The sequence below is a fragment of the Suillus subaureus genome, assembly GCF_016647635.1.
Source record: "Suillus subaureus strain MN1 chromosome Unknown BJ212scaffold_20, whole genome shotgun sequence".
Lineage (NCBI taxonomy): Eukaryota > Fungi > Basidiomycota > Agaricomycetes > Boletales > Suillaceae > Suillus > Suillus subaureus.
The window spans coordinates 307,090-329,926 of record NW_024538576.1 but is presented as its reverse complement, the minus strand read 5'-3'; the positions used below and the strand labels follow the sequence as shown (position 1 = coordinate 329,926).

Sequence of the window (22,837 nt, the reverse complement as noted above, 5' to 3'; positions counted from 1 at the left end):
CATTGTCAGCATCATTACGGCAGGACCAGGGTGGTAGCTACCGACCGACGAGGACTCGGGAACCCTGTCTTTTGTCTCAGTCCTGACTTACAGGGAGTGTATCCGATGAATACGTCTCAGATGACCTTGTTGCAAATTAGAAGCATTTGATTCAATGGGCGTTCGATGCACATTACTACTGGTAACTGCATGCAACGTTGCAGATCGGCGGAAGCTGATCTAACCTTGCACTCCGGATCAGGTATCAGAAACTACTATCAAGGTGTTTCAGGAGTAAGGCCTAGGAGGACCTACGAGATTGATAAAGACTGTATGGTGCAGTCTGAAGTGATTCGAAGAGCCTATCGCGTAATAGACTGCGGCAGGCCACTTACAGTTGCCGTGTCCTCAGTCATCCCTCTCTTAATTAAGTTTGCACGTGGACTGTACTTACCCAATAGTGGGTCCAAGTTGACCACATAGAAAGCTAGAACCGTCCAGGGCTGCCCAGCACCGTCCCTTGAAACAGCCCTAGGCTTGAGATTTTGAAGGCCTGTCAGCGATGCTCACACACCAATATCAGTTGCCCAACAAACCCAATATCCATTAAATTATGATGACTAGACGCGTAGCAGAGTAAAGGACCTCCCGGGCCAAGTATAAGCTCGCTACCCGTATTAAAAATCCAATCTTCACCTGAAGCGCTGGGCTGGGTGGAACAAAACAAAAGCAACAAAAAAAACCACGGGGAATGAAAGAGATGCCCTGGTATGAATATAGGTATGCGATGTGTCTATATGCGATGCAATAACGTGACGAGGATGAGGATGGACGATGAGAAGGTGTGCCGCTTTATGGTGGTAATGCAAGATCTACGATAGTTCCCAGCAGAGGAAGATATAAAAGGAAGAAAGTCTAGGTAGGCCAATTAGGCCGAGAATTTTGGTTTCTGATTGTTTCCAGAATGAGACGAATGGAGAAGAACAAGTTGGAGACGGGTACTTACAGGTTTCCGCATCATCAAGGGCGGAGATGAATTGGACGAATTTGAGTTATGATGAGGCTAGAATGACCGGAAAAAAAAATTGGCGGCGGTCAGCATGAATTCTCGGCATGGTCAGTCTAGCATCACGTACAGGATTCATGTAGGTAGGAACGGGGGGAGGCGCTTGCGAGTGTGATGCGGCAGTCTTGGACAGGACGTTTTTCAGCTATGAGAGAGGAAAAACGCGTTCAATGTCGAGTGGACGAATAGCGAGAACCGAAGAAAGTACCTTGGCTTCACTTTGAGCTGCCCGCTGCGCGTACATGTTTGGATGTAGTGACACGCTGTCCATGCTTTTGGCTTGGGGTAATGAAGAGAGACCGCATGTCAAGCTTGGAAGAGCGACAAGCTTTTCGGCACGAAGGCCTTGAGAGTTGGATGGTTGATGTGTTGTCATTGTGAAAGACAAAAGGAGGCCTAATCTAAGTGAAGGCTCTAAGGAATATAAAGAAACGAATAAAGGGCAAAGGTAGCTTTGCAATAGCCTGAAAGACCTTGCAATCTGAGGATGAAGAGAAATATATAATGTTTGAGGTTGAACTTATATAAAGTAACGCGTCAAGAGCCGGATTCATTTCCCGCGGGATGCCGCAGTCACACAAACTAGTGCAGCGGTGTCAGTCACTGATCAGGGAAGGTCATCGAGGTTACTCTCATAAATTGTTCTCATAGGGATGTGCAGGTACTAGATCTGCTTACGGTGTGGACGACCCTTATTTTCGGTCTTATTTCGTGCGCGGACATGGAAGAACTCGACTAGTACATAAACATCCGTTTATGAACGATAAGCTCACTCTCACCACAAGATTTACTACCATTTTGGCTGAGCTTCGAATGCCTGCAGGCGTATCTTACCCATGTCTCCCGTCAAAAGCTTCGCGTAAATTTTGGGGGTCCTTTCCCAGTTATCTCACTCGATGGCTGGCCTGTGCTCCCAATTATTCACCGTAATGATGTCCTTCAATTGCTCTTTCGATAAAGTCTATGCGCGGTCTCCTAGGAAATACCCAGATTACCTTCATGTTCTTTTTCCCGTTCCTCAGGAATCAGCATGTCTTTCATTTTCTCACGAATTTCATCAACTCTCCTCAGTGAAGTTCTGAAGAGATCTTGAGCTCAATGACGGTCCGCAAACATTAACCCGAGGTACACCGTCTTCCCAACACTCATTGATGTAAGTTCAATAATAACTTTTCAATGTGAAAAAGCCACGAGTTAATGCATCTTACTTATCATGCAGCAAAGTTTCGCCACTAGGGCGAACCACTGCTATTCGCTATCTGCATATGGCATCGGCCAAGTCCGTCTTAATTTTGCTTCTCTGGGCTTGTGCAAGCGCTCCGTTATTTCCCACCGCGCCGTGCCCTCACTATCACAACAATGCAACGGAACCGGCCGCCTGGCGCATTATTAGAGAGTATGACATCTCATCAATGGCGAACATGTCGTCATACTAGGGTCTGGCCGACGGTAAGCGCATTGTCATCCTCGATCGTTCTTCTATACTTAATGAACAAAGGCCTACTTACGATCTATCATAGCGAAGCCTGCCCTTTCCTGATTGCCGCGATGTCACAGTCACTTGACTCTGTCAGCTGTTAGTCTCTATCGTGAGTCACACGATTCCGACGGTGTTGCAGTCTGAGGTCCTGCGGGTCCAAAGGAATATACGGATATCTCCCAGGTGACAATGTGCGAGATCATCGCCAAAGTCGCGTCACGGTACCGAACGTGGGTGTGAGATTTGACTTGTGTGCTCGACGTTTTCCCTGGTCGATGTTTTTGCTCCACAGCATTTTGTTACCTCCAAATACTCATCTCTGCAGGGGTGTCAAACTCGTGTTTGACTTTACGGCAGCTCACATCACACGTGAATTGATTTCATCGATGCGTGTAACTGGATGCCCATCAGACACCGTATTTCCCCCGAGTATGACGAAGCACGCCACGCCGCTCTCGCAACGTATGTCGTTCATTATGAACGACTTCTTTCCAGCAAATTAAGATCGTGACATTCATTTCCCTCCCTCCTGAAAAGAACTCTCGCGGTGTCAGATACAAGATACAAAATCCTCGTATCTTAGACCGGAACGCTTCACGGAGTCAGAGCGTTGCATTCTGAGATTCGAACATTCACCTCTAACGCATGTACGCGTGGTATCAGCTATCAGTAGGACATCCTCTATATTCACTTCTCCTCGGATATCTTTACCCCATCACCACATCCCGTTGATGACGCTAATGAACGTAATACAAAGTTACACATCATTTCAAACCATCCCAATTTAGTCGACGGCTTGTACGCCATCGTATGCAGGCAGGCGTTCACAAGCAGCTGGCCAGTCAATAATGCCCTGTACCTAGCTCCGTGAGAACTGTAATCACATCGTCGATGGGACCGATGAGCTGGTCTGTCGTATCGCGCTCACTACATGGAGAAGGTAAAGTTAGTCAAACGTATCGCCAGAAAGAAGCGAACCGTCGGCCGCGGACCGCCACAGACGTACCGGAGAGTCATCGTCCGGTTCTGAACAGCTGTTTGTGGTCGAATTAAAGTTTGCAGGGTCAGCGGAGCTCGTGAAAGAATGCTCACAGGCAAAGTCCAGTGTAACACCAAATGGTGTGCCCAATTCGTCGTTGCGGGCGTAGCGTTTACCAATCGAGGTATTGGAATCATCTACACGAGAGAAGATACCAGCTTTCCGTAATTTGGTGGCTGGGGCCCGCAGTCAGCATCGAGGGTGCTTTTGCAAAGAAACATGTTTTGACGCACAAACTTCCTGGACGAGGGGATCGAATTCTTCCTTGGCACTTAGGGGGACGATGAGAACTTTCGTGGGAGCGACGACGGGAGGTAGTGACAGGACCTTGGGGCATCCTGGAGTAAGCGCCGGTTCACCTAATCAAGTGATTGACTAATATACTCACCCCACGTTCTATATCCTGTTCTCTGCACCAGAAACTATGTTCAAGCAAAGTATACAGGATGCGACCGAAACCAAATGAAGGCTCGATGACATTCGGTGTGAATTCGCGAACTGCCAAAGGTTAAATCGGGCAAACCCATGGCACAAAATGTAAGCGCACTCGATTGCTTAAATGTCTTGCGTTCGATCGCCAACAGATCGGGGGTGATGGTGAACTCCTTCCCTTCGGTAGAAATTGTCGCTTGGCTGTACAAAGAGCCTTGGTGAATCCATGAAAACGAGGGATACAAGGAGATACGGACCCTTGGGCAAGTTCACCCTTTAGCTTGGTAAGCTGCGATTCATCCATTTCACCGACGGCCTTTTGCAGAAGGCTAGCATCGCGCCCATAAGTCTTGCCAACGACCTTTTTGTTGAATTCTGGTACCTCCTTTTCGGTTACTATCGGCTCCTTTAGCGCTTGTCTGACAACAAGCGGCTGGCCAGTCCTTGCCGAGTGCACCGACAAGTCATACGCCGCTCGGTCTGCGCAACCAACGCACTCGGTCCAACCTGTTGCGTTCTCTATCTCTGCATCCCAACAATCTGTAGCATAGTGTGCCATCTCGTTCCCCATGTGCTGTCGGAACCGCAGGCGTTTTGGGTTGATACCGATCTTAATAAGGAAAAGATTGATGCGGACAAGGAAGTAGCCAAGTGTCTCGTTCGCCACGATACCCTTGTCTACAGCTTCACCGATAGTCATCTGAGTGACTTGAGTGCTACCACTGACTTGCACATGTCGATCGAGGAGGCTGAGCACGGTATCACGCACTTCGCGGAATTTTTCGTGGCTCTTATCCTCGGGATCGACAAAGTGCTCGATTTCACCCATGGTGAATTCTCGGACCCGGAGCAAGCCAGCGCGGGGAGAGATTTCGTTTCTAAAGGAACGACCGATTTGAGCGGATGCGAACGGTACACGACCGTTGTTGAATTCGAGAAGGCGGGAGAAGTTGAGGAAGTGACCTTGAGCGGTTTCTGGCCGGAGGTAACTTGGACAACGTGTCTCAACATCCCCGATGCATGGATAGAGGGTGGACTTACCCAGGATGTTGGCCTGTGGGACCGATACTGCTAGCAAACATCAGATTGAATTGCTGAGGCTCGCCAACCTCGTTGTCAGTATCAGGGTTTCGAATGTCATATTTTCGGCAGAGATCGCCGATTTCAGGACCAGAATAGTTATCTAGCTGTTCCAAAATTATGAAGAAGTATCAGACGAGAGATTAAGACGCGCCTGGGCAAGGATGCTCTCAAACTCTTTCACAAGCTCGTCCGCAAGCTGGACTACAACAGTTTTCGCTTTTTTCTTTCTCTTTTTGTCCTTTTCATCATCTTTCGGTTGGGCAGCCAACCCGCGAGCTTCCCGATCGCCGGCAAGACGCGCTTCTAGGACGCTTTTGACGAGGTGATCTGCACGAAGGACATCACCAGTCTTGGTATCCTTGACCATCCAGTCTGCAAACCTAGCGACGTGGCCAGACGTCTCGAAGACGGGAGCAGGAGTCATGATGGTGGTATCAAGTTCCAACATATGATCCTCGATGATGAAATGCTTTCTCCATTCCGCCATGATATTGGCTTGCAGTGACGAGCCTGGTGGGCCATAGTCATAGAGGCCAGCAACACCTGTGAATGCAGGTTGTCTATATCACAATTGTAGATCACAATAATAACGTGTCGCTTACCGCCATAGATTTCAAAAGCTGGTGCATAGAAAAATCTGCGATTCAGGAGAGCATCCAGACGAGATTTGTCGAATGGATGAAACGATTTATTGACGACCGACATGTCAGAATGACTGTAGCGTCTCGTTGATAAGAACAGATGAAGGTTTCGAGGAGTTGGAAAATATGTGGAGAGTGTAGTGGAGAAACCAATTGATCTGACTCGCATACCGCTGGTCACGTTGATCGCCGACTCAGATAATCTACTGGTCTTTTCTCCACCAATCACATGCGTCCGAGCTCTAAGCAGGTCACTGGTCCAATGAAACTTGAAAACGTTATGTAATGGGCTAACTCGGAGCGCTGAAGCCTTGGGGTCTGTCGGTGCCGGCAATGATCATCTTGTTCGCGGACAGGTAACATTATGTGTATGCACATCCTGGGTCCTGGCTCGACAGTTATACCTTCTGCTATAGGTGGACAGGTCTTACTTCAAAAGGTCTTGGCTGCAGCGCCAAGAACTGATGGCTGGCAGGGACATTATCATTTTCCCAGCTGCACGCGCTTCCAACGTGTGGCTTGATCTTTGGCAACCTAACAGCGCTCCAGACTTGTACCCGTCCGTTACCATCCCCATCCGTGTAAATTTGTTACTTAGTAAATGCACTCAACCTGGATGTCGAGCTCCCCACGTGCGGTAAGCAAATTTTTTCTAAAGTGACGTAAAGGCCCCGCAAGCGACCCAACACACCCGGCTGGAGGACTCGTCAGTTTTCTGGTAGCTCGCTTGAGCTCTTTCTCATTCTTGTTTTACTCGTCTCCCTGCGGGTGTGCTGACAGGTGCTCATGTCCTTCAATTACCAGGGTGCTCCGGTTTACAATCCAAATTCGCCGGACGTAGTACTAGGACCATCTACCTGGTCCTCGTTTGGACATGCGTTGTTGGCCACGGCGCTCTTCAGATGCTGGCACATCTTAATCTTCTTTGGCGCTTGGTCGACTGCTATCTGTGTGATCAGCCATAACGTCCATAATTTGGCGTTGCAGCCAACTCTTATCACCGTGTATGTCTCACCTCTCATGGGAAGCCAGGGTGTTTTTACAGTTCTTGTCTAGATTTGGTACTGTCCTTGGTTTCGTCATTTCCTACAGGACTACTTCCAGTTTCGAACGTTACAACGAGGGACGAAGGCTTTGGTCACAGATTGTGCTCGGAAGCCGTACCTTCGCTCGCACCGTGTGGCTACATATTCCAGGTACACATTAGCCTCGTGGTTACCTTCGATGATGGTTGATCTCCCGCTTATAGATAACGCGTATCCGAGTACTCAGGCACTCCCAGACCAGCAGGAGGAATACAAGGCGAAGACTCTGATTGAGAAGAAATCCGCCATGAACCTGCTCGAAGCATTCGCCGTCGCCGTTAAGCACTATTTGCGTGGCGAAGATGGCATCTACTACGAGGATTTGTATTACTTGGTTAAGTTCCTTCCTACATATGCGCTTCCACCGACAATCCCTTCCGCCGTCGATCTCAATGGGACAAGTGGCACCAGTGATGATGTTCCTGGATCACCACGTTCAGGGCACTTCCATGGATCAGGGCTCACGAGGCGAGCGCCGGCTCCGGGTCAACTTCCGCTCCCGACTACCACACGTACACCATCCCTCCGGGTGGCGACTTTTGCGACAGAAAAGACGCTTCACACCGACGAGCGTTCCCAAAAGGGCGTTAAATTGTCTGCAGGCCCCGATGACATCAGGCTAGCCCCTGCTATGAATCCTCCAAAGTACTCGCTGTTCGATCTATTCCCATTCTCGCTACTGGTCCGGATGCTGGCTAAGGACGGGGTGGATAAGAACGGGGATGCTGTGAAAGGAAGGAGGGCAGCGAGACGGAGAGCTATGATGCGCAATCACCGAGGTCAACATTCGTACAACATTCCCTTGGAAATCTCATTGTATTTGGTTGGCGTTTTTCCATAAAGATCTGTGTTTCAAGATCTAAATCTGGTGCCTTAGGGCTCTTACGTCTCTGCCCTGCAATCTCGCAAGGTCGTCGATGCACCAACTACCAGTCCGTTCATCGCTGTCCCCAATTTCTGCACACTTCTTACTATTGAACCCGCAGCTGTCCTACTGGCAACAATCACCCAGCTTGTGGATGCTCTAACTGGTCTAGAAAGGATCCTCACTACCCCAATACCATTTTCGTAAGCCCTGATTTCATCGTTCTCGCGGGGAACTCATTTTAGCATAGATATTCCATTCATTTGTGGCTGGTAACTGTTGTATATTGTTTGGCTTTGGTACGGAGGATCTGTCCTCTCCCATGCAGCGGTCATTGACGACCTTTACAAATATAGCCGTTCCAGGTCTGGTCAACGTTGAAATGGGTCACGATCCCTGCCACTGTTGTCGCGGTAAGTCCTGATAGGATCATTGTCATCACCTGCCCGGAGTCGCATCTCCCTATCGTTCAATGCTTATCTTTTAAAATAGAGTTTTATCTTCTTTGGCTTCCTCGTTGCTGGAGAGGAGATCGAAAGTACGTGATGTAATTCCATTGCATTATCCACTCACACAACGTGTCTTCTCAGATCCCTTTGGTAAGTTTTGTTCCATGATAGCGGGGATATCCGACATACTCAATATCAATGCGCCTAACCTACCTAGGATATGACAAAAATGATCTGGTATGTGCTGTCCGGTCATCGCTGCCTCGGACATGCTCGAGTAATTTGATATTGACAAACTTAATTTTCAGAACATGGATTACTTCGTGCAAAATATAATACGTAAGATGCTTGCACTCGCACAGGACTGCCACTGACACCCCCATGTAGGCAAAGAGCTTCGCGCTATCATGGCGATGCCTACGCCTGACCCTAGTGTGTGGGCGTTCTCCTCGGAGAACGACCTCCTTTTCGCGAGCTCGGATACAGAGGAACGTGTGTCACCCTCAGAGTGGGTCCAACGGGGTATACCAAAGATGCGAGATGCGCTTAGGCTACAGTGATCCGGGTACCTCGGAGCTTGTGAAAGGGTGTGCATATGCGCGCGTCCTAGGCTATCCTAGGCCCCCACACATGAGGCTCACGTATTGCTTGTTTGCTTTCGTACCTTTCCTTTGTGCTTTTCTCTTTGCCATGTTCAATGTTGTCGATTTTTCATAAATGTTGATTGGACATTTCACTACTAATATCATTTCAGGACTTTTCGCACATGTTCCTGCTGCTCCATATCTGCTATTGTGCTTGATGCTATTCACTCACTTTAATCCTCCGGTCTAGCGCCACCACCATCATGTTGAATTGAGGGTTTTGTGCTATGTCGTGCGAACGAGAAGTTTTGCAAAGCTGTGATATAGTTCAAACTTCAAGCTGCCCATACCTCACAATGACGCTATCTAGCTGAATAGAATGTTCCTTGCGGTGACGAAGAACAAGGATATCTTTATTAGTAACAGCATGCACTGAGCGCTCCGTCAATGCAGTGCTTGTGTAGGCTATGACTCACGCAATTGATAGGTGATTCCTTTATTTCAATTGTTCTATGCACATGGAATTCTTGTTCATATCTAACTCGCCGTCGCCGAGTCCAATCGCCTATCTTCGAGATAGCTATGTATTGAGTTCAGGAACTTCAAGGTGCAAGATAACGCCTGCCAGGACAAAGTTTGTGAATTGCATATTAGAAGTGCACGGGAGAATCTAGAGTGAAATGTTTTGCATTACATGCAAGAATGATTTAGAAATCTAGTGTATGTATATGGGTGCTTCGAGGCTCTACTCGTGATTAATTCAGGGCTTTGTGAAGGAGGCCGGCCGCGTTGACTCGGTGTAAGTAGAACCATAGATAGTATGCCTAGGCCATGAATAACATCGTTGCCTGCAACTGTATGCACAGCAGCATGACGCAGTGGAAGCGTGCAGGGCTCATAACCCTGAGGTCACTGGATCGAAACCAGTTGCTGCTATATATAGTTTTTGTTTTTGTTTTTTGTTTTTATCATATTTCAATTTGGAAGCGAGGAACGTTGTTGTGGTTTGTTAGCATTCAAAGCTGTTGACAAACAGGACACAACCTTTGGTGATTCCCATAATTTAGTTCCGAACAGTATGCTACTAGTAAGCAGACTCTCTGTTAACGTCCAGCCCTTGTTTCACATGGTTTCATAGTCTCGGTTGAGTGAATAGCCTGGAGTACGCCTGGGCTTTGAATGATGTGTCATACAAGCTTAGGTCTTTATGCAACAAAGTTCCGCGGTCGCTATTTCGGTGCGGGCCGACGGAAGGACTGCCGATTCGAGCCTGGTATGGATAACTACTTGTTGGTAGATCAACCCCAGGATATAATTTTGATAGACTCGTCTCTCCACAGAGAGAGATGACTGATTAAGATACTTCAGCACTTTGTAAGGACTGTCGGCGCCGTAGGCCTTGTTCCGCAGTAGTAAGCGCTCAGTGGGACCTTTGGGGACAAAATTTGGGCGGACGTTGAAATTTCGTGGCACATATGCGAGAGGATCGAATGACCACCAATTGCGCCAAACCGTGAATATCGTGTTCGAATCCCCTTGTTTCTGTTCTGTCATGAGCTTGTATTAATTCTTGTAAATCCTATTATGTCTTGTACCTCAGATTCCAGCTCTCCATCCCCAGCAATGCCACAGCTCCTGGTAGATTCCCCAAATTCCGTGAGTTAATCGTTATGTCGTTTCCACGAAGAAAAGCTCGCTCATATACTACCAGAATGATCGTTCAAACCTGAGTCTGCTTTCTCTCTCTGTCGCTGCTGCGAGTGCTTCGCCAATATCCATTCCTCAGTCTACGGACATAGTTGTCCAACCATTACATGGTATGATGAATGTCACAGAAATGTTACGGTGCAAAGTACTTACTAATCTTGTAGTATCTGGGACCAACTTTGGTCCCAAGCATCGTCGTCTGTCATCAACTGGCAAGACCAGAAGGAGACTGAGCGATGCGCGAGACGCAGCTACCCGACCTTCGTAAGTTCTACATTTAGCTTCCTCATATCCTATAATTCTTCTCCTCCACCTTATGTCCTGTCACTGCTTGAGTCTGAATCTCATTACAAATTTGGCATCTAGACCAGCGTCCCTGCAGAGCGCAGCTTTATCCTCACTTGCTACCCTGTCTCTTTCCTCTCCTCCTCCGAGCAGTAGTGTCCATCATGGCACTTCCCTGAACGTGGTATCCCGAAGTGTCCTTGAAACACAAGGACCTGATCCCAATACTGCGCTGCAGAGGGCTGATGCTGCACTACAGGGTGGGAGTTTTGACGACAATGAATTGTCGACATCGCTTCCTACTCACAGCAGTCTGGGTACGAGTGGGAAGAGCGGAAAGAAGCGCGGCACAATATTTACGTGCGAGAGCTGCTCGAAGGTGGTTTTTTTCATGCCTTGAGCTGTTCGAGTGGAAAGTGACCATGAAGCCTTCAGGTCTACCGGCATCCTTCTTGTCTCATCAAACATCGCTGGGAACATACTCCCCAGTGGCGCGAAGCCTCCAAGTTTGTACTTAGCAAACATCAGCAAGTCCAATTGTTGGAGGTCATTACCCCTGGCTTGACAGCTGACAAAGGTGCTAATGAAAATGTCCTAGGCTGCCGCCATTTTGTCGCACCTTTCACCCTCATCTACAAACGGGACATCACTTCCCGAAGATCGCTCCCTTTGGCCTACCTTTCTCTCTGGCGGCATAGTTCCGCCTCCTGCCCCCGGGAGCGCACATGAAGGATCTGACACTTCGTCTCCTTCGAAACCGATATCCAGCTCTGTTCCGGCAGCCTCCGTTCTCAGCAGCTCGGGCCGCGCAGGATCAACCGGACCGCGTCTACACGACTATTCTATTCCCCAAGCCACCGGCCCAGGTGGCATCACCCAACTGCGTCCAGGCCTCCTGGGCGTACCTACCACCCCGAACTCTCGCGCTCTAAGCTCCCCAGTGCCTGTCCCCGCCGCTCCTACAGATGCCGACGCAAGGAATCTGTTGGCTCTTGGCTCTGTAAGCGTGCACTCAGAGTCTTGGGGCTCGCCGACCTCATCCTCGTTTTACGGCGTTTCGTCATTCCCGTCAGCTTCTGCGTCCTTATCACGTTCGGGATGGTCCCACCCGCGCTCATCTGTGCGTTCGATATCTGCTTCTTCTCATTCAAGCGACGACGGTGAGCTCGTCGAAGTTGATGATATCACATCTGCGAACATGCACATTCACGGGCGGGTGAGCAGCACGCGGTTCAGGTGGAAATCCGAAGAAGAGGATGGTGTGGTGTCGTTCAGCGTGCCTGAGGAGGTCGAGGAGGGCACTGGCCCGGGCACGGTGAAGAAGTCTGAGGAACAATGGGACGGTATGGAAATGGACATGGAGATGGATTGAATCCCTCCTGGTAGGGCTCGCAGGAATTCAAGCCATCGATAGACCGCGTGGATCAAGTAAAGCAAAGCAAAACACACGAAGTATTCCAATCTCTTCGTCTCGTTTCTCACGACGGCAGCCGTCGACCCATCATGTACCTATTGAACCCACTGCATACCTCACGCTCACCTTTTTGGCATTAGGCTATTTCGTCTTTCCTGTTGCCTGATGCCTGTTGTGGTATTGTCGTCGTCTTCTTATATTTCTGAGACTGCCACTGGATCTTTTCGTTTTTGTTTTGTGACATATTAGTGAGGCATCTCCCCGGACTTTTTATTTCTTTGGTGTATGTATAATAATTATTGGATGTAACACAAGGTGGAATGAATCATGGAATATCATTATCTTTTGCATGATCCTGCAGGTTTCTTTCGCCCTCGGGGAGAAGCCCAAGTCGGCAAAGGATCTTCATGTATGCTGGCGATTCCGTGTAGAATCCGTTTGATCGCATCTCGTCTCGCCACTGAGGATGCGAGCTTCGCCCGCGCAAACAGCATAAGCCACTTTGAGCTGGCACGGTGGCTTAACCCACATGTATTATATCGTACTGCATACGCCTGTCGTCATGTTAATAATGCACGGGTGATTGGGAGCAAAACAACAAGGCCGCGACCGGATGTTGTAGAGAGGACATCCCCATCCAAAAGGACACAGTACAATCATCGTCAAAGATGTGTGAAAGATAAATTACCCTGACCGATAAACAGGGATCGCCTAGCAGGACGATCCACGCAACAAGCTCCGGACTGAATCACAGCAAAAAAAACGCAAGCAAATAAGCCAAATCCATTCCAGAGCAATAGATACAACAACCAAGCGTACATAAACCGATAGATTATAACTGTAAATAAACCATTTCATCTCATTCGGTAGTCTGGGGAGTCCATCATTTCTGCTTTCCAGAAGCAGTCTTGGTCGCAGCGCGCTCCGCAACATGGAGTGAGGCAGCGAGATCCTTTCCTAGTCTCATAACGATCAAGCTAGGGACGACGATCCATAATCTACACCGAAAAGAACAGTTATGACGTGTCAAACCAAACCAATGAAAAACGAACACGTACCCATTAGGTATGATCCAGTATATGATTATATCAGACAGGTTGTTGTGTCCGATGGCACAGAAGCCGCAATAGTATTCCTGTGCCCAGTATAAAACTGTTTTAGACAACGTCATGGTCGCTGCTGCAAACCCAATGAGGGGAGCAGGAGACCAGCCCGAGACGTGTGCCAAGTACACATATGCGAGATTCATGAGTGTCTCTACGATATTGAGGAAAGCTAAAAGGGGGAAGTTAGTCAGTCAGAGTAATTGAGCTCGAGAGGCACGAACATTGTGCGTTTGTGAACCCATCATTCTCCTCTAGAGCTTTGATACCATAGACCTAGTCAAGGTCGTCGATTACAAGATGTGGTTTGTCAGGGAAGTACACTCACAAAATCAATATTCTGGTATATTTCGTACGGTTTCCAGATCCAGTGGAGGTCTCCCCCAAGCATGGATCGTGGACTTGTGTAATTCTGTTAATTCGAGAGCATGAAATAAGGATAAGGATACATACCGCATGAAACAGTATCCTACATCCCAGAAGATGACAGGAGCAGTAAGGACAAACCAAAGGGTAACCCAAGTATGCGTTTTTACTGCCATCCTTGCAGAATCTGGGTGTACGTGGTGGTATATAAGAAGGTCTGAACTTGCAACGTCTGAGACTGCGACCCGTCGGTATGTACTGACCGTGCGAACTTTCTTTTGTGGATGTTTGTGTAGGAAGCTCTCCGTCGGACTGTTGACGATGACCATGCACATGGGCAGGCAAAGGTTTCACTCGGCGCGGTGCAGGTGAAGGTTCAGAATCAATATCCACGTCTGCGTCTGCGTCCGCGTCCGTCTCTGTTTGTTCCTCTCCATCTGATAATCGTGTTCGTTTACGACGCGGACGACGGTCGTCCTCGCTTACGTTTTCCCATCGAGAAACATGTGCTGCAGAGAATACGGGTGTAATCATCAGGAATATGCTGAATGGTGAGGACGGCTGCAGGAGATGCTAGAATTTGAGGGAGTATGAAAGGGAAGACGAACTTTATTATTTTGGACTTTCCCGGAAGCGCACCTTCGAAACGTGTCGGTGATTGATTGCCACTCGGTTTGGGGCTGTTTTTGTCCATGAGGCGCTCGTGAAGACCAATGTAGCTCTCCAAGGAATCACGACATTCTCTGCGAGAATGGACTGTGTAAGTTCCCTTCTTGTGTCTGTTGCTTGCGGTGATCTTCAATTCTTATTGCTCTGATAGTGATGGAGTGATTTATTTGTTAAAGCCCAAGAAACCATTGCACTACCTGGCGGGTACTGAGCACGTTGTAAGCAAGATGGTAGAACGTCTGCTACACATCAGGGATCAGGGTTCATTTCAGTGTTGTGACTTGCGGTCTTACGGGATTCCAGAATCATATCGGTGCCACTGCCAGCAGGCTTTCCGCCGGAAGTGTGTCACTCTGCAGCATTGCATTCTCGCGACTACTTGCACTCACGGAGCAGGTCGGATACAGGCCTTTGAGATCTCAGCTTTGCCTCCAGCTGACAGTTGCATTCTGTCGAATATTTTATAGGCGAATTTGAGTTCCATATCGGTCTGCATCCTCGAAGCTATCGCAACTCCGGCTCACAAGTTCGACGTTCGCGCCATCCTCTCATTATCCTCATCGATGGTGTCAATGTATGGTTTGCTCCACAATGCAATATACTCTAGTCTCTATTCCTATGAATTCATACATGAGACCTGTGGCGGTGATGTATGCCCAGGGCGACACGTTGATGATAGCCAATAATGCCCTGCAGCTGGTTTTGAGTCGCATTGCCCATGACAGGTCATGGCACAGGGAACAGCTCGCTGCCCTGCAGTAGTGAGTGATCGCAGAACATGGTACCATGGTATGGTGCCCCGATACCTCGGAGTTGTTACATGGATGCAGAAACATTAGGATGGGATGAAGATGCAAATCTTCAATTAAAGCTGATGTTTGTGCTTTTTTACATACTATTATTGGGAACTTGAACTTCATGGTCTTTACTGCCTATCGTCTTACTCTTCGATATTCCTTAGCGCCTCTTCAACAATCACTTCCGGGAATTCATACTGTATCCAGTGCGAGGCATTTGGAACGATCACTGCTCTAACATCTTTGAATTTTGCGACATTCTCCAATTTCGAAGCACCATATGCATTAGATCGCGGGTCTGCAATCAAAACCGTCAATGCGGCAGCAGCAGGCCTCTCGGCGAATAAATGCGAGAATGACCATGGCACGTTGCCCTGTAGCAATCCAAACTATCAGTACCACTGGTTCTGGAACGCTACTCGCGAACACTGACATCCAAGTGATCATTGTGGTTGGTTGCTCTCACGATTTGGGTCCCCAAAGATCTCCAAATGGCATCCTCTCTCGTCCATAGAGGATTCAATGCCATATAATCTTCGGCCGTGGGGTTAGTCTTGATAATGTTAGAATTTCTGACCCTGTGAACCACCATCTGCTCTGCAGTCATTTCCACAGATGAATCGACGAGAACCACTGAGGTAGGTCTGGTCTTCGGCAGGTACTTGAGAAGCGATAATACCACGGCCCCACCCATTGAGTGACCAACGACTATATCATACTCAGCAGCCTGAAGGTAGGGCGAGAGGTCGTCTGCCAATGTCTGGACTTTAAAGTCAACTCCAGGCATCCTGAGAGCATGTCCAAGAAGGTTAGGAGCAACGACCAAGTATCCTATGATATCATCATACAGATAAGCGCTGTAAAATGACTCTAGCGAAGAAGGCCCACCTTTGGCTGCAAGTATCGATGCAACGCGGTGGAACGTGTGCGAGGACGAATTTAAACCATGTATAAGGAGTGCTCTCTTGGTTGCAGTAGGGGATCCCCACTGACTTGCAGACGGGACAGTGGTCATAGTATGGCTCGTAAACGTATGAATACCGTGACTGTTCCGATCAAATTCCGATAGCGGATCATACAGTACTAGAAGTTCCCCGGACCATTCCTGAACGTAAATCAAAGAGAGCTGGACAATGATCTCAAGCGTCAACTGATGTTTGATGATCAGTGTACGGGAATATAATCTGAGCTTGTGATGGACGCCGCTCCAAGGTCATAAAATCATGTGGTGGAAATAAAGGTATACCACGAGTCTCAAACTAGACACCTATGTGAACAAATACAATCTGCTGTTCCAGTGGAATCTTCTTCCGCAACGTCCTCACAGCATTATGCAACGCTACAGCAGCGCGCCTGCAGTCCAACCTCCCCGAACCATCAACCAGGTTGTCGTAAAACGCTGTTACGATCTGACGAGCAACTTCGTCATCGACAGACCACATCGAACCTATTACGCTGCGAAATCCAGAGAATTGCATCGCTGCAGCAAGATGAATCGCCTCATCAGGGCTCGATTCATCTCCCACAGTAGTGTGACAAGCTGATAAAAACGCAAACTCTGGATTCTGCAGGCGAGATCGGATGATGTCCATGATGGTGAAAGGACCGTCGCGCATCGTGAAGGAAGATTCAAATGGTTGTTTCCGATTCGGCATTCCGTGACAGGCAAGGTGAAGCCACTGTGCACGACTAAATGCATCGGATACCCCCTGGACTGTTGCGTCGCTGTCGGTGAGGGATGTAAAGGACAGGACAGGTGCCACCCGCTCAGCGACAATGTCCAACTCAGCGGCCACATGTCGAAGTTCCTTTCCTCCGTCCGGATGTCCTTGGCCAACGGCAACGAAATACTGAATGGACTCATCTTGAGAAACATGATGTCTCGCACGAATGAGTGCGCCCAAAGTTGAGGTGTACGAGGAGACGTAAAAATGAGACAAATTATGGCTCCTCTTTTCATAAGGTCCCGCTGCATGTAGAGGAAGCAGGGTGAACTCAGCGGTGGGACACCACCAGATGCGTGAGCCGGGGTCGATCAACTCCTTGAGAACCTGAACCACGGGGCTAACGATACAAGCCCAAAGCTTGCGTAGGATGCCGACCATCTTGTATGATTCGAGTTGATGATCAGAAGAACCAACACGCTTTGTGAGGGATTGAAATTCTGATGACAACTCGGAAACCTCTGCTAGCGAGATATCAAGTGGAATGAGGATAGGATCTTGGTCCCGCGTGATGATCAAGACGTCACAGCTATATTTACTTCCGTTGACAATGATGACTGGACCATATTCTGCCGCTTTCTGGAGGTCAGAGAACAGCGGAGGTAGGAGAAATCGGGAAAAATCAGGCAGCTGGCGGATGCGGGAAACGACACCATCCCATTGCGTGGTCAGTTGCCGGATTTGTAAGAACTGATCTTCAGTAGACGCATCAAATACGTCACGAAGGCTGGAGCTGAGTTTCTTGAACTCTTCTGCTAAGGCACTACCGGTGAGACTTGATGTGGAAAGTTCATCCAGCGGCGTGCGCAAGCGCGCTAACTGGGTCCACAATACTGCACGGCCTTGCTCTACTAGTTCCACAGCATTCGTCAAAGCGCCATGGCGAACACAGCACGAGAAAGCATCCATTGCAATGGATGAAGTAACCTCCTTGACCACATCGAAATGGTTGGAAGAGGGCGCCAAAACAGCGACATACTGATCCAGAAATTTTAACGTGGTCTGGCAGGCAATGAGTGCAGAGCCATGTTTCGCCTGCTCCGCGGAGGTAATCCATGACTTGGCAGCACGAATATCGAAACGAGAGGCCGGAAGAGATTGTTGGGAGAGTTTTTCATAAAGGCTGAAGGCCTCATCTAAGTCTGATGATTGACCTCGCCACTGGAATTTATATTGAAGGCTAAGGGAAAGGTTTTCAAGAGATGTGGATCGATGAAAATGACCAGGGGGACAGAGCACTAGAGCACCTCGACGGAGCTCGATTTCCTCATCTACGTCCGATAGGATTTTCCGCTGCTGGAATCTGACTCGAAGGCTGTTTGCAAGGTTATCGAGAGAAGCACATCGATCAGGATGGCCCAAGGGGCAGAGGGCCAGCGCAGCTCGATGGTGGTCAATGGCCTCATCTAGGTCAGACAGGACATTCCGCTGCTGGAATTTATCTACAAGTCTGTTTGCGAGGTTATAGAGAAAACTAGGTCGAAGAGGATGGTCAGGCGGACAGAGCACTAGAGCAACTCGATGGAGCTCGATGACCTTATCAAGGTCCGACGGAACACCCCGATGCCTGAATCTGTTTCCAAGGCTAATACCGAGGTTATTGAGGGACACCAATCGATGAGGATGGCCAATGGGACAGAGTGCTAGTGCAGCTTGATGGAGATTGATGACTTCATCTATGTCAGACAGGACACGCCGCTCCGGAGATCTGACGACAAGACTGTTTGCAAGGCTATTGAGGGAGCCAAATCGATGAGGATGGCCAAGGGGACAGAGCGCCAGCGCAGCTCGATTGAGCCTTACGGCCTCATCGAGTTCAAACAGGGTGCCCCCCCGCTGGAATCTGTGTAGATGGTTGTCCGAAAGGTTGTTCAGAAGTTGGGGTCGAAGATGGTGATCAGGGAGACAGATCTCCAGTGCAGCTTGTTGCAGCTCAATGGCCTTATCCAGGTCAGACAAGACATCCGACTGCACGCATCTGTCATGAAGACAGCTGGCAAGGTTACTTAGAGACATGGGTCGATCAGAATGGCCAGGTTGACGAAGCACCAGTGCAGCTCGATGGAGCTTAATGGCCTCATTCAGGTCATCCAGGACGCCCCGCTGGTGGAATCTGAGTTGAAGGGCATTGGCGAGGTCGTTGAGAGAATTGGATCGACGAGGATGGCCTGTGGCACGGCGTGCTAGTGCAGCTCGATGGAGATTGATGGCCTCATCGAGGTCAGGTAGGACACCCCATTGCTGGAATCTGTTTACAAGGCTTATGGCAAGGTGCTCAAGAAAGATGGGTAATTGATGAGAATGGGCATGGAGACATTGCTGCAAGGCCGCTCGCCACAGCTCGATATCGTCCGTCATGTTACTATAGCGAAATACAAAAGTTAAACGAGGATTGTTCGGAAGGATGCAGCTGGAAGTACCAATGGGACAGCGAAATAAGGTTCAAAAGACAGACTGCGACGATACAACGCCCACAGCGCTCTCTCTAGGGCGCCACCAGTGTGTTGCGAATGACCCGATGAGTACAAAATAGAGTGGGGTCTGGGTCGCGTGAATCCTCACTTGCAAGCAGAAAATCGAACACTGAAATACGGCCAGTCTTTAGGGAAATGATACGGCGAGCTGTGCGTAGAGTTCAAGAAATTGGGTCGGCAATGGTTGTGAACTCAAACTCGTCGAATGCTCAGCAGGTGCCTACTACACGTGTATTGTGAGCTCCAGAATTCGAATAAGGAAATGGGTTGTAGTACAGGACCAATGAAGCATCAAGAGCGCTAACGCAGGCGTTTATAACTTTAGCGAACCATAATCGGGAAGGAACGATTATTTTCCTCAGCCTGGTCTGCCAAAAGTTGGTAGGGTCCCCTTTGGATTGCATCTTCTCCTCCCAGACTCGCCAGAGGAGGGCTTTGTTTTGATCAGAAAGTCCAGGAATTGAGCAGTCTATGTGTCACAGGTCTGTACAGACTTGACGCGAAAGTCAGGGATGAAGTACTGAATTATGTAAGTACGAGCGATGAAGTTCCTATTGCACATTGTCAGCAACGCCTCTTGTATACAACTATATGTCTCTCGACGATGATACATCCAGCGCGAGCACTCTTACCCTATTAGATGACGATGCGTTCAAAACCGGTCTTCTCACAGTGATGAGCGATGCTGGACCGGAGACGAACGGCCAGTTAAAGCGTCGTGCAAAGGCGGTTCTTCGGGAAACGGAATCTATGTTAACCTCAGTGCATGGGGTCAAGACATTTGGTATATTGGACGGAATGATGGAGGGCGCAGGAGAAGCCGGTTTGTCAAGCGGTGTACGCTACGCAGCGGCTGCCATCATAGTGGCCGATCAAAAGGGAAGGGGGTCCAACTTGAACTCCCCTGCCTCTGAGTTAACGAGATTGGCACAAGATTGGTTATTGTTCTTCATCTGGCCTTGTATGTTATCTTTTTTGTTCAAAAGCTGCTGCTCATGGTAGGACAGTCAAAAAAGCCTACAGAGCCGGCCACTCTCCACAATCGGAGTTCTCCACTCCCACACTCCATGTTTCGGATGTCGCTGCTGACGCCATGCCTGCGACATCGCGACGTTCCATATTCCGAAATTTGGTGTGCTGCAGTGTCTCACCTTCTTTGCAGGGGTGTTCATCTAAAGATCATCTAGATCAACGAACGGGATGGCGACAAGTGTGTGGTCACCGGAACTTTGAATATAGCTAACGGTCCATATCCCCGCACTACTGAGGTTGGTGAAGGGTACCTCGACGCTGCTCACATCCTTCCAAGATCCATTGTTCACGAGCATCCCAGAAGCAACGTATGTTCTTCAACTAGCAAGTTGATACACCCGTCCAGCTGATTGTTCTCCAGCGCATAGCGGGAACGATTGACATAATCAAGCATTATACAAAGCTCCCTGATGAGATTATGGACGACCTAGCCGGTATCATCGATAACCCAGAGAATGGAATGTTACTTGATATAGCACTGCATCGTGGATTCGACAGCTACAGATGGTGCCTACACCCCACAGTATGGTTAGTTTTTGTTGTGAAATTTCAGATACTTATACCCTTGAAAGGACGTCTTGCACAAATATAAAGTACACTGGTTACGCTATGTCCCTTTGCACAAGGAGAATTTCACAGAAGTCCAATTCCGGGATCACTCTCGAGATGGCGTCCCGCTTCCCAACCCTACGCTCATTGCGCTCCATTCTGCGGTTGCTCATGTCCTACACATCAGTGGCGCTGCAGAAGTTATAGACAAGGTTTATGATGCATTCTCTGATGAAGGTCCTACGGTACCGTCTGGAAATCGTGCTAGCGAGGATGATTTCCGTATCAGACTCTCGTTGATTGGGTTGACGACCAACAAACACCAATTACCAACGATTCCTGATGAGATGCACGCATTTCAATCAAGCGCGTCAAACAGACTGATATCATGCCACTGTCATTAGACTTTTTCCTAAGGAACATTTGGTGTTTTCACGATGTTGGTAAGGATTAGTACACGCCAGTCTGGTCATGATCCTAATGCCCATTATCCTAATGCCCATTATCCTCTGTAGTGTGGTCTGAAGCAGCCTAAGTGTTGTATATCTAATTTTTTCACTAGCCTGGGATGAACATGGTCAATTTTCATTGACTGAGTACGGTTTGCTCCGAGTCAGTGTCAAATCCCTTCTCCCACTGATTGTGGGAGAAGGGGAAGTTATGTGCCCTCTAAGGACCAGCGGCCGCACGTAGAGGAAGTAGGGTGAACTCCGCGGTGGGACACCACCAGATGCATGAGCCAGGGTCAGTCAACGGTCCCTCGATGAGTCGACCGTAGGATGAGGAGGAAAAGACAACGGCGAACGTAGTATACAAGCATCTATTACTGTAGTTGACAATAGGAAATGTCCGAAGGTGATCGGAACGCTTGTATAGTAATAAGTTTACAAGGCTTTAGCTTGAAACTACATTAGGACAGGGGAGAGTCCTCTGGAGCACCAATATCAGATAGCAATAACTCGAGTTCACCGCGCTCGCGCCTCCAGCGATTACAGACATTCAAGGTTACCTTATCGACGAGGTGACTAGAAAAGAATGAGCATACAATATGGGCATTACACAGCTTGCAAGGCGCACCTGTATTTCCGTAACCACCACTCGGCAAGTTCCCAGTTATGCTGGGCAAGAACATCATCTCCATGAAGTTTGATTGCCTTCTGGTAATCAAAAAAACAGTCCGCTAACGAAAATTGCCCTGAAAAATGTCGGATATTACTAAGCTCGAAAATGGCTATGCGACTACCTCGAAGAAGAATGATACGGTCTCGGAGATCAGGATATATAATACGGTCAATAACACTCTCTGTAAAAGACTCAGTACATGTCAAATAGAAGGCGAGACAAATATACCATGACGGATCGTTCTTGAGGATGTCTAGTGAGCATGTGGCCATCAAACTTTGGAGACCCGCGCTCACCTCTGCACCAGAGTTGGTCGTAATGAAGCCGGAAGACAGTAAGCCACTATTTCTCATGAAATTGTTGAGGTGATATCTAAAGGGGTACTCAGATATGAGACACACAACAGGAATGAATAAAAGACTGACTCGATTAATTTCATAGCCTCGACCCCTGTGGGATCTCGAAGTTTTGCCATATCGTGATCGTCAGGCTCTTCAGTGGACAGCTTTTGAGGTAGAACCCGCTGCAGAAGAGAGACAGCCGCATTCGTTTTATTCATGGAGTAAGACATTGCCCCTAGTAATTGCTCGACGTTCATGTTCATTTGGGGCACAAAAGGTTGAAAATCAGAGGCAGCATAATGACTCGGTGTACTGGACGTCGTGGTGGCCATGAAGACAGGCGAATTCCCTGGCTGTATGAGGTCCCAAAACATATTGTCCTGAGAGCGTCCGGGGGTGAATCAATATCCTGCATCATCGAAAGTCCTACAACAATATGAGAAAGCAAGCAAGAGTGTTCTACGATAGGAGTCTTACGAGCATCAGTGTTCTCTCGAAGATAATCATTACGGACTACACTCCGGTGTAGCTCGTCAATGGAGATCGACAAC

General features: G+C 48.6%; 8 protein-coding genes and 1 non-coding gene across 9 annotated transcripts; 4 read left to right on the top strand and 5 right to left on the bottom strand.

Moving 5' to 3' along the window:
- Positions 1-533: 533 nt before the first annotated feature.
- BJ212DRAFT_1361153 (uncharacterized protein) lies at positions 534-1,694 on the bottom strand. Its single transcript, XM_041335905.1, has 2 exons — positions 1,254-1,694; positions 534-1,190 (listed from the first exon to the last, which is right to left on the bottom strand). Exons 1-2 carry the CDS (start codon positions 1,419-1,421, stop codon positions 1,032-1,034), a joined length of 327 nt encoding a protein of 108 aa, XP_041191988.1. The 5' UTR covers positions 1,422-1,694; the 3' UTR covers positions 534-1,031.
- Positions 1,695-3,309: 1,615 nt separating this feature from the next.
- BJ212DRAFT_1447496 (glycyl-tRNA synthetase) lies at positions 3,310-5,784 on the bottom strand (the record flags this gene model as incomplete). Its single annotated transcript, XM_041338406.1, has 11 exons — positions 3,310-3,359; positions 3,385-3,452; positions 3,532-3,559; positions 3,618-3,740; positions 3,798-3,891; positions 3,953-4,062; positions 4,112-4,197; positions 4,254-4,985; positions 5,038-5,183; positions 5,231-5,622; positions 5,682-5,784. 11 exons carry the CDS (start codon positions 5,782-5,784, stop codon positions 3,310-3,312), a joined length of 1,932 nt encoding a protein of 643 aa, XP_041191987.1.
- A 592-nt stretch (positions 5,785-6,376) lies between these two features.
- BJ212DRAFT_1432016 (Bestrophin, RFP-TM, chloride channel-domain-containing protein) lies at positions 6,377-9,103 on the top strand. The gene is made up of 12 exons (XM_041337700.1): positions 6,377-6,724; positions 6,777-6,916; positions 6,970-7,628; positions 7,683-7,737; positions 7,792-7,873; positions 7,921-7,969; positions 8,027-8,083; positions 8,163-8,208; positions 8,261-8,269; positions 8,337-8,356; positions 8,428-8,458; positions 8,507-9,103. The coding sequence occupies exons 1-12, from the start codon at positions 6,507-6,509 to the stop codon at positions 8,677-8,679; spliced, it is 1,539 nt and encodes a 512-aa protein (XP_041191986.1). The 5' UTR covers positions 6,377-6,506; the 3' UTR covers positions 8,680-9,103.
- A 464-nt stretch (positions 9,104-9,567) lies between these two features.
- On the top strand, positions 9,568-9,639 carry BJ212DRAFT_t79. The gene has a single exon. It is a non-coding gene; the product is annotated as a tRNA-Met (tRNA).
- A 536-nt stretch (positions 9,640-10,175) lies between these two features.
- On the top strand, positions 10,176-12,465 carry BJ212DRAFT_1361134 (uncharacterized protein). The gene is made up of 6 exons (XM_041335904.1): positions 10,176-10,359; positions 10,415-10,520; positions 10,575-10,674; positions 10,777-11,074; positions 11,131-11,241; positions 11,294-12,465. The coding sequence occupies exons 1-6, from the start codon at positions 10,288-10,290 to the stop codon at positions 12,065-12,067; spliced, it is 1,461 nt and encodes a 486-aa protein (XP_041191985.1). The 5' UTR covers positions 10,176-10,287; the 3' UTR covers positions 12,068-12,465.
- Positions 12,466-12,992: 527 nt separating this feature from the next.
- BJ212DRAFT_1273977 (uncharacterized protein) lies at positions 12,993-13,754 on the bottom strand (the record flags this gene model as incomplete). The annotated part of the gene is made up of 5 exons (XM_041331127.1): positions 12,993-13,107; positions 13,168-13,384; positions 13,437-13,488; positions 13,535-13,613; positions 13,666-13,754. 5 exons carry the CDS (start codon positions 13,752-13,754, stop codon positions 12,993-12,995), a joined length of 552 nt encoding a protein of 183 aa, XP_041191984.1.
- Positions 13,755-15,187: 1,433 nt separating this feature from the next.
- Positions 15,188-19,126, bottom strand: BJ212DRAFT_1300448 (CHAT domain-containing protein; the record flags this gene model as incomplete). The annotated part of the gene is made up of 4 exons (XM_041332993.1): positions 15,188-15,418; positions 15,478-15,875; positions 15,933-16,149; positions 16,328-19,126. The coding sequence occupies 4 exons, from the start codon at positions 19,124-19,126 to the stop codon at positions 15,188-15,190; spliced, it is 3,645 nt and encodes a 1,214-aa protein (XP_041191983.1).
- A 707-nt stretch (positions 19,127-19,833) lies between these two features.
- BJ212DRAFT_1481852 (uncharacterized protein) lies at positions 19,834-21,227 on the top strand (the record flags this gene model as incomplete). Its single annotated transcript, XM_041340321.1, has 5 exons — positions 19,834-20,203; positions 20,250-20,374; positions 20,430-20,582; positions 20,636-20,797; positions 20,847-21,227. The coding sequence occupies 5 exons, from the start codon at positions 19,834-19,836 to the stop codon at positions 21,225-21,227; spliced, it is 1,191 nt and encodes a 396-aa protein (XP_041191982.1).
- A 506-nt stretch (positions 21,228-21,733) lies between these two features.
- BJ212DRAFT_1361099 (uncharacterized protein) lies at positions 21,734-22,632 on the bottom strand (the record flags this gene model as incomplete). The annotated part of the gene is made up of 5 exons (XM_041335903.1): positions 22,345-22,632; positions 22,242-22,287; positions 22,067-22,122; positions 21,901-22,018; positions 21,734-21,848 (listed from the first exon to the last, which is right to left on the bottom strand). Exons 1-5 carry the CDS (start codon positions 22,616-22,618, stop codon positions 21,734-21,736), a joined length of 609 nt encoding a protein of 202 aa, XP_041191981.1. The 5' UTR covers positions 22,619-22,632.
- Positions 22,633-22,837: the final 205 nt, after the last annotated feature.